At 39.5% G+C, this 13917-nt stretch overlaps 1 protein-coding gene across 1 annotated transcript; it reads right to left on the bottom strand.

Moving 5' to 3' along the window:
* Positions 1–769: 769 nt before the first annotated feature.
* LOC306865647 (roundabout homolog 4-like) lies at positions 770–13807 on the bottom strand. Its single transcript, XM_079410376.1, has 19 exons — positions 13521–13807; positions 11758–12084; positions 10120–10277; positions 9782–9902; positions 9562–9700; positions 9254–9381; positions 8241–8356; positions 7909–8140; positions 6620–6741; positions 6148–6319; positions 5876–6061; positions 5749–5791; positions 5237–5352; positions 4685–5005; positions 4500–4607; positions 4268–4406; positions 3596–3850; positions 3182–3513; positions 770–1682 (listed from the first exon to the last, which is right to left on the bottom strand). Exons 1-19 carry the CDS (start codon positions 13576–13578, stop codon positions 1462–1464), a joined length of 3294 nt encoding a protein of 1097 aa, XP_079266502.1. The 5' UTR covers positions 13579–13807; the 3' UTR covers positions 770–1461.
* Between the last annotated feature and the right edge of the window lie 110 nt (positions 13808–13917).

Here is a 13917-nt window from a genome sequence, read left to right on the forward strand (position 1 = left end):
TTTGTTACTTGTTATCATATGAGTAACTTTATATTAGAATTGCCACTCTATTTCTCACAATTGTGACCAATTCTTGTATTTGCAGCATATTCTCTCATAATTTCAACTATATCTCACAGCTGTGACTTTTTTTTACCTTGTGGATTGAGGTAAAAAATGCATAAATTTTGTTGAATATTTAATCTCAATCATTTATCAGCATTCATTTTGATCAGAAGTACTTCTAAAAACCTAATCAAGTTATAAGAGAGAATTATTTCAGGCAAAATAATCCTTGCAGACAAATGTGGGGTGCTCTTCTGTGACAAATGAATGAAAGAAACCGAGCAAGAGAGAAGCAAAACTTGGTACCGTTTTAGTGTGCTCTTGCATGGCAAACTGGGTCAAAGGATTACCAGCAGGCTATAAAAAGATGCCTTTTTGGCCATAGACAAATTCAAGGCTGTAGATCTGAACTGTGTTTGTGTGCACACGCATAAAAGTGTGTAATGGGGGAGGTGTGTTTTTGTGCCAAGCATATGGCCGTAGGGAGAGAGAGAAGGGGACAAGCGATAATCCCTCTGCAGTCATGCCATGGTCACTTGTGTTTTCTGTGAGAGTGTGTGTGTGTGTGTCCAACGGGTGTCTAGGGTTGTCTGATTTGTTGCTGCTAGCTTGCGGTGAGGATTAGCGCTCTGGAGGGCCGTACATGTTCAGTTGGACACAAATGCAACAAACACAAACATATGTCATAGTGATCCGAGAGGCAGATACTTACGATTAAAATGTTCGCTTATAATCTTTTTATTGACTTTAAAAAGGCAATTAGTAAAAATAGAAGTAATTAAACTGTGACTTTTTAGTAGTGCAGCAATTCTGAGGAATATTTATGACATACGTAAAAAAAAAAACCTGACAGCTAAAACAGTATGTCTACGGAACAAACTACGTTCATACAACAAAACAATAATCAACAATAAAAATGTAAAAAAATCGTTCTAAAATTTCTAACATTTAGTACAATTATTTTCCAATTCAAATGCAAAATTAACTAACATTTTTCAATGTAGAATAAAAAAGAAATGTATTTTAATTATAAAATAATAAAAAAGGACTTCTAAAATACAAAAACGTCTTGTATAATATTTCCTGTGTATTTTAGATATCTCTGTCATATAAAAGCGTATGTGATTTTATAAAATCGTATGTGGAGGATTATTAAATAAAATTGGTTTATTTACATTTCTTTGTATGCCAATATAAACGTCCTGTACAATAGTCTTTATTATAGTGTGGTACAACTCAACTGTCCATATGTGGCATATAAACTGCACCTACTGTACCTTGCAGCAGTGTTCTTCTTCTATATAATTGACCTTGCTACACATACCCAAGCCCGTCGAAACTACAAGGAAGGGGGGTTGCCCTGAGGAACGCAGGGAAATGTAGTCCATAAACGACCTCTAGGCATGTGCAAGTTGATCATCGGTGCGAAGGGGTCTCCAGATGTCCTCGCCAGTGCTCAATGCCTGAGTGTCGGCTAGATGTGGGGGTTCTTCTGGCCTCTCTGGAGGCTTTAAACTGGGCCTCCAACTCCTCCACCCACGCGGTGCTCCAGTCCCACACAGGCAGTGGCTCCACCTCTCCAAAACACTCTCGAGGGGGGAACAGAACGCTCAGGGGGGATGCAGGCGGGGAGAAATCTGCAGAAAATGCAGGATCACACACACATCATGAAGGAAATCAAGGGAGATGAATGCATGCGCATGCACATAGGTACAAAACACACAAAGAAAAGCAATCTGTTAATACGTATAAAGATGTACAAGCCAATTTCACCATTATTACACTGAATGATAACGCACAACGGCGCTGGTTACAATGTACTAGTCATTTAACCTGATGCATTCACGGAGATTGAATAATAGACAGGGAGAAAGTGAAAGGGGGAAACAATCAGCAAATGGAGAGAGGAAAGTCCCTGTAGGTTTCTCTTTTGAAAGCCGTGATTGATTTGCTGAAACTTCAGAAAGGATGGTGGGGGAGCTCAGACAATTTGCAGACAGGCCCTCAAATCCCATTATTTCTCATTGTACCAAAGTAGCGCTGCTATTTTTCACTGTCTCATTGGGAAGCGTAATGCTGCAGTGCCCCGTGAATCTGATCAAAATTCTCCTCCCAAATACAGTTCTCCCATCTAGTTATGCAACGATCCCCAAAAGCACTGGAATAACACTTCTAACAGTCTGAATGTGATTGCATTAGATAACAAAATATCAAATCAGATAATGCTAGAGCTTTTCTCAGAACTAACTTCATTGTTATGAGCCATTTTTGCTATTATAATGCACTGGTTTCAAGCTGAAGACAGGTGTAGTTTATCAAGTTAACTATAAACATGTTCCATTAAAATTTGACAACCTGAGTGTCCAAAAGCATGGTCTTCATCTATCATTTAAAACCTAACAAACTTCTTTTTTGTGATACGTTTTGCTTGTGCTGTCTTTCTATAGAATAAAAGCCACTTGTGTTCATGCCTTGTTATTTAATGCAATGACATAAAAACATTTTTAAGTGAGACTAAAGTGCCAAAATACTTTGGTTGCACTGTATAGACTGTTTATGTCTTACATAATTATGAATCATTTCAAAAGAACTTAATTGCAGCAAGTATTTACATAATGCTTTTTTGTTGACTATGCAAATGATGCAGAATAATTTTACAGCCCTGCGGAGCTGGAAAAACTAGTGACTGACAGTGATGAATTGAGAAAAGCTGGTGAGCAGCAAAGTAAAGTGAAATGTGATCACAGCTTTTGGCAACTTGTGTGGTCAAATTTATAATAAATTACAAGTTTGTAGAAATTTGAAGAACACATTTAAACAAAGTAAAATATATCTTAAGATGTAAGAGTACTACAAACTTGTCGTACCTGAAAGCTAGATTAAAATGAGTCAAAATATTTACATGTATTCATTTAACAGCCACTTTTATTTTATTTAATTTCATTTCTGTGGAAATTAGCAGAGTTTTCAGGGGTGGTGAATCTGTGTGGAGCTGCTGATAGAGCATCGACTGCGTGAGCAGATTCTTCCACCTAGTGGACATTTCTGGCAAATACAGCTGTACTTGCTATTAGCCAACTTAGAACTTCAAATGAAAACAACCTAATTCTGCAGAAGCTGAAAAGAGTTAACTTGCCTGATAAAGTACCACTCATGGATTCGGCTGTCATAGCCAGGACGCGGGCAAAGTTTGCATCGTTTATGAACGAGCAGTCAGAGGAACTGATGATACTTGTTCTAGCACTCGTCACATTGCTTTCGGACACCGAACCCCATCCGTTCCACAACGAACCCTCCCATTCGCTGCAACAAGATGAGGGCATGCTCCTCAGTGTGGCTCTCCTGAGGCCGACTGCCTGAGACTCCTGCTCATCATCCATCTCCTGGTCGTCAGGCCCACAGATGTAACCAAACGTGGGTGTGGGAGAGAACGGACGGGGCATTGAAGGAGAACTTTGATGGGATGCACTGTTGGGAGACATCACAATTAGCCCTTGTCTTGATACTCCCTTCACATATATGTTCTCTCAGGACACAGGTGTTCTTTTACCTTTGCCCCTGTGGTTTGGGGCTGATTTCCATGTAATGAGTGTGGCCCTGAGTACTGAGCGTGGTGTCCTGGTAGTCATCAGTGGACAGACAGAAGGAAGCTGTGGACAGGTGGCTGTAGGTCGGGCTTGGCTGGGTTGGGCTGTGGTAAGTTGGACAGCCTGTAGTAACCGTAGCGGGACCCTGGAGCCCAGAGGCAGCACACACAGACTGCTGAGAGCCAATGTCAACTGTCAACTTAGTGGATCTGGTAGACCTGAGGGATATATGAGTGCATGAATAATTTTTCCTTTGACCAGTAAATTAATTCATACTAGCTAGCACACTACACCTAATATTTCTATTTTGTGTCTAGTTTGTGTCCCTTTCAGCTATCCACTATTTTCTTTCTCTTGTACAATGATGCCTCCAGCCGGAAGAAACTTCATTGAGGTTTAGACGACATGGGCGTATGTAAAAGATAACAGAATTTTAATTACTATTCCTTTAACTTAGATTAAAAAATGCTGAAAAAATATTGTTCTTTGTTACTTCAAGATATCTAATGCATTACCTAAAGTTAACCAACTGAACCTTATTATAAAGTTTTACCAACATGTTCAACTTGGCTATAAATGAGCAATAAAATCTCTGCACATTTAAATTTTGCTTTGTGTGTAGGTGTGATTCTCACTCCTCCTCTGAGCTGAGGCTGTGGTTGTCCTCCATGGGAAGAGGCGGAGGGCTGGGTAAGATGTCCACCAGCTGCAGAGAGGCAGAGTAGTCCAGGATACGCGGAGAACTCAGCGGCTTCACAGACTTTGATACACCACCTGAGGGAATGTAGACCAGCTTAGAAGAGTTCTAATAAATAGACAGCGTAATGAGAATAGCATATTAAACGCGAGACACGCTGATGTTCAAACCTGCAGGGTGCTGACTGAATCTTTGCTGATGGTTACTTGGTGCACTGCACACTGCCCGTGCTTGTTGACTCACGGGCATTAATGGGGCACTTTTTACCGCATGCAGCTCTGGAAGTAGATAACAACACGTGTTACAGCTGGACGAAATTAATTTGAATGACTGGCTGAACGAATAAATGTCTCACCACGCTTGTAATTTTTCTCCCACGATTCCTTCAGAACTCCCATGTTGGGCTGGGCAGGGAGGGCACGTTTCCATGGCAATGCCTGCACTTCCCTCACAACGGCAGTTTTGACGATGGGTTCGGTGATCCGAACGGTCTCGGAGTTATGCAGCTGAGATTTGCTATGAGGCATTCTGGGACAGCGACCTGGACTATTAAATGTCTTTAGTCCATTGCCGGTTAGATCCACATAAAAGGTGCCATAGACGCCGCAATTATCTGGTACAATCGGGACGGCTGACCGCAGGGGGTTGGGGTCCTTTTTAGCCGAGATGGGCAGAGCTGTCAGTAGGGAGGTAAAAAACAGACTTATTTACATAATGTGCCAAGATGTCAACGGTAATTAGAGTTGATAAGGATTCTGCAGAGTCGTGACTTGAGGGGTGACAGGCGTATTTTGAAGGTTGTTATAAGGACGTATCTGTCATCCGGAGAGATGACGAGAGAAAAAAAAAGAGAAGTGAACTCGAGGGAAGGTTATTACAATGTATTTTAACTAAAATTGTGACTTACTGGTCCTCCGGAAGCCAGAGTTCTCTTGACTCGGGGTCCAAAGGCCCTGCTTGGGCTCACTGCTGGAATCTGGCCTCCAGCCTTCAGATATCCACGGAGAGTCTGGTGCCGCCATTCTAGAAAGGAAATTATAAGGATGGTGACTCAGTTACTTATGGAAGCCTATTTTACAAATATAATATTACATAAGAAAAAAAATCATGCTTTGGTAAATTATGATTATGAGATAAACAGTTAAAATTTTTAGATAAATGATGAGATAAAGTATATTGACAAATGAGATATTAAGCCATAACTATGAGATAAATAACTTCTAAAAAAAATACAATACAAGAAGACTTTATCTCATAATTGCCAATTAGTATGTCATACATTTTTTTTTTTATCTCATAATTTAGATTTATCAAAACATCTTTTTTGTCACGTGGAATACAGCGATGATCCTCTATAGAAATCATCAATGTACTATGCTTTCATTACTGTATTTTTAAATCAAACATCTTATATTTTACCTGTGTTTGATGATGAGATCTTCACTTTCAAGTCTATATAAGCCTATAAATGAAACAGACAATTATAATTGTATGACTATGTGTGTATAGAAAAAAGGAAGTAAATTGACACTTTATTATAGATTACCTGAGTGTTTGCCTCCCAGGTTGGTGGGTCTGACATGTCTCCTATACAAAAACACAGCAGTAATCATCAAAACACACCACAGGAGGGTGCCAGCGCTGCCAATGAATACCGGCTCTTTAATCACAGCAAGGAAATGAGACATACTGAGTATGCCTGTCTGATACGGTGTCGCCTCCTGCCTCGACTCTGTAAAAAAAAGAACAACAGGTGACATACTGAGTAGATTACGCTTTAGAATTATTGTTTTATACCGTAGTGTTTTCTTCGCTTACCTATGAGCAGTTTGTATGGGTTGCTTTGGACCCCCACTCCCGCCCCATTAACGGCAGCCACCGTGACCCAGAACAGTTTTCCAGGCTGCAGTGTGCTGATCTCAATACTGTGTGTTCCACTGTCCACCGTCCAGTTAAAAGACTTTTGTTCCCCTGACTCCACACACCACACCTGTCAGAAACAACAGCATGGTAAAATAAAGCAGGCGGCTATATATATTTATTTATTTTTTAATATGATTTTAGGTCAACATGATATTGACAATATCACAATAATAGACTGTAATGGTGCAGCAGTCTCTGCTAATGCAAAGAAAACACATCAGCGGAAAATGAGCATAAATTTTGTGGTCAGAAACTTAATTTAGGACTGATAAAAACAGTGACTCTAATTACTCTCTGAAGTGTTATAGCAGCCTCTCGGGGCATTATTAGCATTGTTTCACAATGAGTGTCTTTACGCTAGTAATACCTGATATCCCTGAATGATTCCATTGCGAGCGTCATGAGGTGGAGGCTCCCAGCTGAGGTGCACAGTGTCGTTACGGTCAGTGGGCATTGTTATGGACACATCCTGAGGTGGCACGCTGGGGACTGAGAACAAGGCACATGGTTACAGTTAGCACATGGTGACAGCTTTGTTTTAATAGTCCAATGGTTCAGGGTTAGTACATTTTTTTTAACTGTTTCTGTAAAAAGTCTCTTATGCTCACCAGGGCTGCATTTATTTGATCAAAAATACAATAAAATAATAATATTAATATTAAAAATAATTTTAATATTGTGAAATATTGTTACAATTTAAAATAACCATTTCTATTTTAATATATTTTAAAAAATGTAAGTTATTTCTGTGATAGCAAAGCGGAGTTTTCAGCATCAATACTTCAGTCTTCAGTGTCAGGTGAACGCTGACCTTTTGAATGACGGTGCATAAGTACAAAAGAGCTAACTATCAGAAGTTACATGACTTCTGTTACATAGTAGTGTTATTTTAATATTGTTGATATACTATTATAGTTTCTGTTATTATTATTTTATTTTTATATTTTCTGTTTCATTTTTATTTTAGCTCAAGATTTAGTAGTATTTTTTGTAATTTTTATTTTGTTTTTTTAAATATGCCTATATAGTTTTTGTTCATTTTTATTTATTAGTTTTAGTTATTTTAGCATTCAAGTTAAACTAAATGTTAGTTTAAATTTATTTTATTTTATTTAAAGCTTTTGTTCAAGTAACAAAAATGTTCATGTTTTTAGTTAATAATAATAACAACCCTGGATTAAAGTACTTTGGAGTACCATGCAAAAGTGACGAAGGTGAAAGTGATGTGACATACGGCCAAGTATGGTGACCCATACTCGGAATTCGTGCTCTGCATTTATCCCATCCAAAGTGCACACACACAGCAGTGAACACACACACACACCGTGAACATACACCCGGAGCAGTGGGCAGCCATTTATGCTGCGGCGCCCGGGGAGCAGTTGGGGATTCGGTGCCTTGCTCAAGGGCACCTCAGTCGTGGTATTGAGGGTGGAGAGAGCGCTGGACATTCACTCCCCCCACCTACAATCCCTGCCTGCCCGAGACTCGAACCCACAACTTTTGGATTACGAGTCCGAATCTCTAACCATTAGGCGACTGACTTCCTATGATATATGGTAATCATTAATAAAGCAGCATGGTATTACCATCTTTGACCATGATACCACCACTGACCACTGTCCTTTTTTTTTAAAGAATGTTCTAGATTCTCACCTATCTCTGGTACTCGTAAGTGTCTGGTGTTGCTCTCCCTGCCATACAAGCTGCTGCCATAGGGTCGGACTTTGAACTCATACTTGTAGCCTCTCTTCAGAGGTCCCACATGTGTGTGAAGGCCAGGCTGAGGAACCCTTTGAGCTGTCCAGTCTGAGCTGGCCGGCAGGAGAGAGCGATACAGCACCTCAAAGCCTTCAAGATAATGAGGCTGTGACATTGACGACTGTAACTACAAACAGAAAGACAACAGAAGAGAAAACACTGATGACATGATGCTACTTTAAAATGAAAATACAATTATTTAAAGTGTGGTGCATGAGCTGCATTACCCTCCACGCGACTTGAGACATGTTGGAGGCAGTACTCATAACTGTGACGTTCTCCAGGCTCACGCGTAAGGCAGACAGCTCCTTGTGTAGGTCTCTCAGTCTGGTGCTTCCTACGTCTGTAACATATATTAGCCAGACATCACTTATCTCAACAAATGGCATGCTAGGAAGAGGTTTAAAGGCATAGTTCACCCAAAAATGAAAATTCTGTCATTAATTACTCGCCCTCATGTCGTTCCAAACCTGTAAGACTTTTGTTCATCTTCGGAACACAAATTAAGATATTTTGATGCATTCCGAGAGCTCTCTGCTCCTCCATATACAGCAAGGGTCCTAACACGATTAAGGCTCTGAAATGTAGCAAGGACATCGTTAAATAATCCTTGTGACATCAGTGGTTCAACCGTAATTTTATGAAGCAACGAGAAAACTTTTGTGTGCAATGAAAACAAAAATGTAAACTTAATTCAACAATTCGTCTCCTCCACATCACCCTATAGCGCCATTTTGAAGAGTATCACATACGTAAACAACGTATGTACGCGGATGTTGTTTACATTCAAATCAAAGCGTAAACAGCGTATACGCGTACGGTGCTGCTGACACAGACCAGCATACGTTGTTTACATATGTGATACTCTCCAAAATGGTGCTATAGGGTGACGCGGAGGAGACAAATTGTTGAATAAAGTCGTTATTTTTATTTTCTTTGAGCACAAAAAGTATTCGTAGCTTCGTAAAATTACAGTTGAACTACTGATGTCAGATGGATTATTTTAACGATCTCCTTGCTATATTTCAGAGCCTTGATCTTATTAGGACCCTTGCTGTCTATGGGAGGGTCATAGAGCTCTTGGAATGCATCAAAAATATCTTAATTTGTGTTCCGAAGCTGAACAAAGCTTTTACAGGCTTGGAATGACGTGAGGGTGAGTAATTAATGACAGAATTTTCCATTTTGGGGGAACTATCCCTTTAAGTGCTGTTACTTGACTGATAACATGCATTCTTACCCTCTACAAGAAGCTGTGCGCTGGCCACAGACACCCCAAGCTTATTTTCCGCAGTGCAGGTATACCTGCCCATGTCCTGAGCCGTCACATAGTGGATTTGGAGACTGTGGTCGGGGTTGATTAAATATCTGGAAAATGCGATTGTAATATAAGATTAGGAATGTGAATTGTAAGGAATTTCATAATCCTTATGGTATGCAAATGAAGTTAGTGACTGGGGGCTTGCAGACCCCTGGAGGTTCTTTCAACTACTGCAGGGGGACTATAATACTATATACTGATTCTATATTATTAAAACATGATCTGACCTGCCATTGGGTAGAGGTCCTTTTTCTCTGCTCCACTCTACAGAAGGCATGGGGTCACCATCAGCCTCGCAGAAAAACTGTGCAGACGCTCCAAGCTGCACTGAAACATCCTCTGGTTTACGCAGTACCACTGGCTTAGCTGAGGAAGAAGGTCAGATGTATGAGTCTCCATGCTTTAATAAGTTATTCATACTCTTTTAGAGCAAAGATAGAGTCTTACCTAATACAGACAGCCGAGCCGCTCGGCTCTCTCTCACTCCAACTATGTTTGAGGCTATACAGCTGTAAACTCCAGAGTCATTCTTCTGGGCTGGTGCAATGATCAGTTTACCATTCAGTTCCTATAAATGCAGATATGCAGAAATATACTGTCATCCAGGCACACAAAACAATGTTCAGGGTCCTAAGGTACAGGTCTATCTCTGTGATACACTTTCTGTGTCACACTGCCCTCTACAGACATACACATGGAAGGGCTCTCAAGAAAAAACCTTAGCCGATAAATCAAACCGACTAAATAAGAAAACAATGTCTAATTAGAGTATGTTTTGCGCTCACAGTGTAATGTTCATTGCTGCTGTTGATTAGGATCCCGTCTTTCCTCCAGGTTACATTGGGCTCAGGATGTCCAACAGGTGGGCTGCAGTTCATCACAGCCACCTCGCCAACCGCCACCTCCACGTCACTGGGCTGCACATGGAACTCTTCTCGCAGAGCTGAAAATCACACATGTGGTCAGAATGAGTGTATATATAATATAATATAGTTACTACTGTTCAAAGGTTTGTGGTCAGTAAGATTTTTTTTTTACTTAATACTTTTATTCAGCAAGGGTGCAGTAAATAGTAGTGCTGTCAAGCCATCCAAAATAAAGGTTTTTGTTTACAATATATATGTGCGTGTATATTTATTATGTATATATATAAATACACACACATACAGCATATATTTTGAAAGTATTTACATTTTATTTTCATATAATTTATATCATATATAAATATTTAATATATAAACGTTACATATTTTTCTTATATAGACATGCATGTGTGTGTATTTATATATACATAAATATACACAGTACACACACATATATTACGTAAACAAAAACTTTTTTTTTGGATGTGATTAATCGCAATTAATCATTTGACAGCACTAGTAAATAGATCAAAAGTGACAGTAAGATTTATGTACACATTACACAATATTAAGCACAACTGTTTTCAACTTTAATGATAAGAAGAAACATTCTTGAGCACCAAATCTGCATATTAGACTGATTTGACCCTGAAGACTGAAATAATGACTGCTGAAAATTCAGCTTTGCCATCACAGGAATAAAATACATTTTAAAGTATATTATAAAAGAAAACAGTTATTTTGAATTGTAAAACTATTTCACAGTTGCACTGTTTGTACTGTATTTTTTTATCAAATAAATGCTGCCTTCATGAGCATATGCCTTCAAAGCCATTGAATAAAACCATACCAACCCCTATTTTGAAGGTAGTTTAAAAGGTCAGTCTCTGATCAAAATTTGAATATAAATGCTAACAATCAGTTGCTACATTTCAGAGAACAAATGTCTCATTAATTTTTCTCATTAATGCCCTTTTGCTTTAGTAATCAAGGCCTATTGTCAACTCTCTTGACGTAGCTTGTTCGTGTCTCAAATGATCTAGCAGTGAATAGATGTAAACAAAACGCAAATTTATTGTGTGCAACAATTGATTTAATGTCTCAATCTGGTCCTGCTCCAATCCAGTGGAATGCCGAGTAAACGAGCCAGCTGAGGAATCTGTTTGGGCTACAAACACAGCATGCTTTCAGAGCTCAATTAGTGCTCTGTTTGTTTCGGGCAGGAGGGCAAACTTTGACATCTGATCTCTAGTAATCTCATGAACCATCTTAATAAGCTTCCTCGCTCTCTTGTTCCTTCAGTAGGTCTAGATGGGTCACTCATTGTTATCAAGGTCTGTCGGCCTCAAACAGGTGAGTTTACGTGGAAACTGACCATCAAGATTGCTTTGGACCCTATTGACTTTCATTGTATGGACAACGTTATTGAAAATATGTTCTTTCATGATCCACAGAAGAAAGGTTCTGAACAACATTAGGGTAAATATTGACAGAATTTTCATTTTTAGGTAAACTATCCCTTTAATATTAGAAAGCATCACGCTTTGTCATGATTCAAACCTGCTATATGAAGAGAGGCATTTCTGCTCGTCGCGACCCCGGCACTGTTGCGAGCCACACAGGCGTACACCGCTTCATGGGACTGACTCTTTCGGCCAGGGACGACGCTGAAGAAGAACAAACTTCCTTCTGGCAAAACGATAGGCTGTGATTGCGCATCCATCTTGTCCGTGTCAAGAGGTTGGCCATTTCTGAGCCACTGGATGGTGGGCTCAGGGTTGCCCTCCGCCCTGCAGGACAGAGTAGCCGGACTGCCCACCCGGACAACCACATCTGAGGGATGGTGGATGATACGGGGGAGGCCGCTGTCTGAAACAGGCCTGGAACCTGGGGAAACGAAAAGGATGAATCAAACAACAGTGACTTCCACTAAACAAATACATTTTCAAATGCCAATCCGGAGAGGTCAGTGAATTCTTTTGTTTAGGATGGCTAGATGACCCCACGATGAGTAAGGGAAACACATTTCCTGTACGGAAAGGAAACGGAGTCAGAGCAGGAGGCTGTTTTTCCCACTATGAGAGGAACAAAGGCCCAGCACTCACAAACAAAGTCGTAGACCAACAGGACATCCGTCACCTGTGCACCAAGTGCAGGAATGGCCCACTGCTATTATTGGCCCACTTACAATGTCCTACAATGTCTCTTTGTACTCTCACGCCAAAACATGCCAATCACATGAGCATGAGAGGGTGTCCTTGAAACAAAAAAAAGCATTTGGTTTGGTCTTACAACAACTCCTTGTTGTCTGTCGGATTTGGGGGCCCTTTAATTAATAATAAACATAAATAATGTTGTTAAACATAAACTGAAATAAACTATGTATTTTCCTCATGCATGAAACGAGGAGGCATTTCAGGGTGAAGTGCACAATAGAGAATCTGAGCGCTACATTCTTGGCAAAAATGTGTTCTACTATTAAAAGTTTCTATTGTCTCTGATGGGGCAGTTTCCTGAAAGAGAGGAAATCAAGAGTCTCACAGTCCTGCTATGTCATTTTCACTGTAGAGGAATTTGGGGGAAATGCTGGAAGTTTGCAAAAAAGCAATGCTACACTTTCCACAGTATAGTGTGACATTCTACATGGGGTTTTGAGGAGCTTGTTGTTTAAAAAAAACAGTTTTGTGCATAAAGATGGATTCTGTATTAGATTATAAACAGGCCTATGTCCTTCTGGAAACAGCTGAAAAGCGAGCATGTAAATAAAACTTTAAAATGATGTGTTTACATATATCGTATACTTTTAACATGTAACAAAATTAAGAATTACAGACTGAAATGTTAACTTTCATTGAAAGACGACGGGGATTAAAGATAAAGTAACATTTCATGTACTGTTTGCGTAATTAACATTTTACATCCATCTATTCTTAAGGGAACATTCAAATTTGTGATCATTTAGATTACAAAACAAATTAATTATGCACTTTTATTATTATTATCATCATAATCTCAATAATAATATCGAAATAATTCAATCAAATTCCTCATTTAATTATTGTTACAAAACCAGTAGCCTAAATAAAACTAGATATTTATTATTGTTCATTAATAACAAAATTACATGTATCCGTATCTGTCGCAAAAAAACAAGCAGACAAAAATATCGTTTGCCTCTATAATAATCATTTTATGCATTGAAATCACTTTTTTTGTTAAATTAATAAATAAATAAATAGCTTGTCTGAATTACAGGATTTCTTGCGACAGTTAACGTTATACGCTGGAATAAAACAGTTAATTAGGCTTTACTTTGTGCTTACCTTCAATATTATAAATAATCCCAAAAACCCAACAAAGCTTGATAAAGTGTCTCGTCATTTTACGTCGAATTCAATCTACGAAGATAAACAAACGCATCGCTGTTCTGTCAGACTATCGGCGTTACAAATCCGCGACGAAAATGAATAGTTTCCCAGGTTATATAACGGAAAAGCATTTGAGTTGAGATCTACAGGTTTCACAGTCATGTCTCTGTCGTCTCAGTATGAGTGTTGAACAGAGCGCCATCCGGATGGAGACCCGCCCCGGTGACTGACTGGACTGGACTGGGGCAAGCAGCAGGAGCTGATGACCTCTGATGACTGACGAGCCAGCGCTAACTAACTGCTCCTACAATTGGTGAGGTAAACTACACACGTGTGGCCTAAAGTTTCCTGA

Source organism: Barbus barbus (genome assembly GCF_936440315.1).
Source record: "Barbus barbus genome assembly, chromosome: 47".
In the NCBI taxonomy this organism is placed as follows: domain Eukaryota; kingdom Metazoa; phylum Chordata; class Actinopteri; order Cypriniformes; family Cyprinidae; genus Barbus; species Barbus barbus.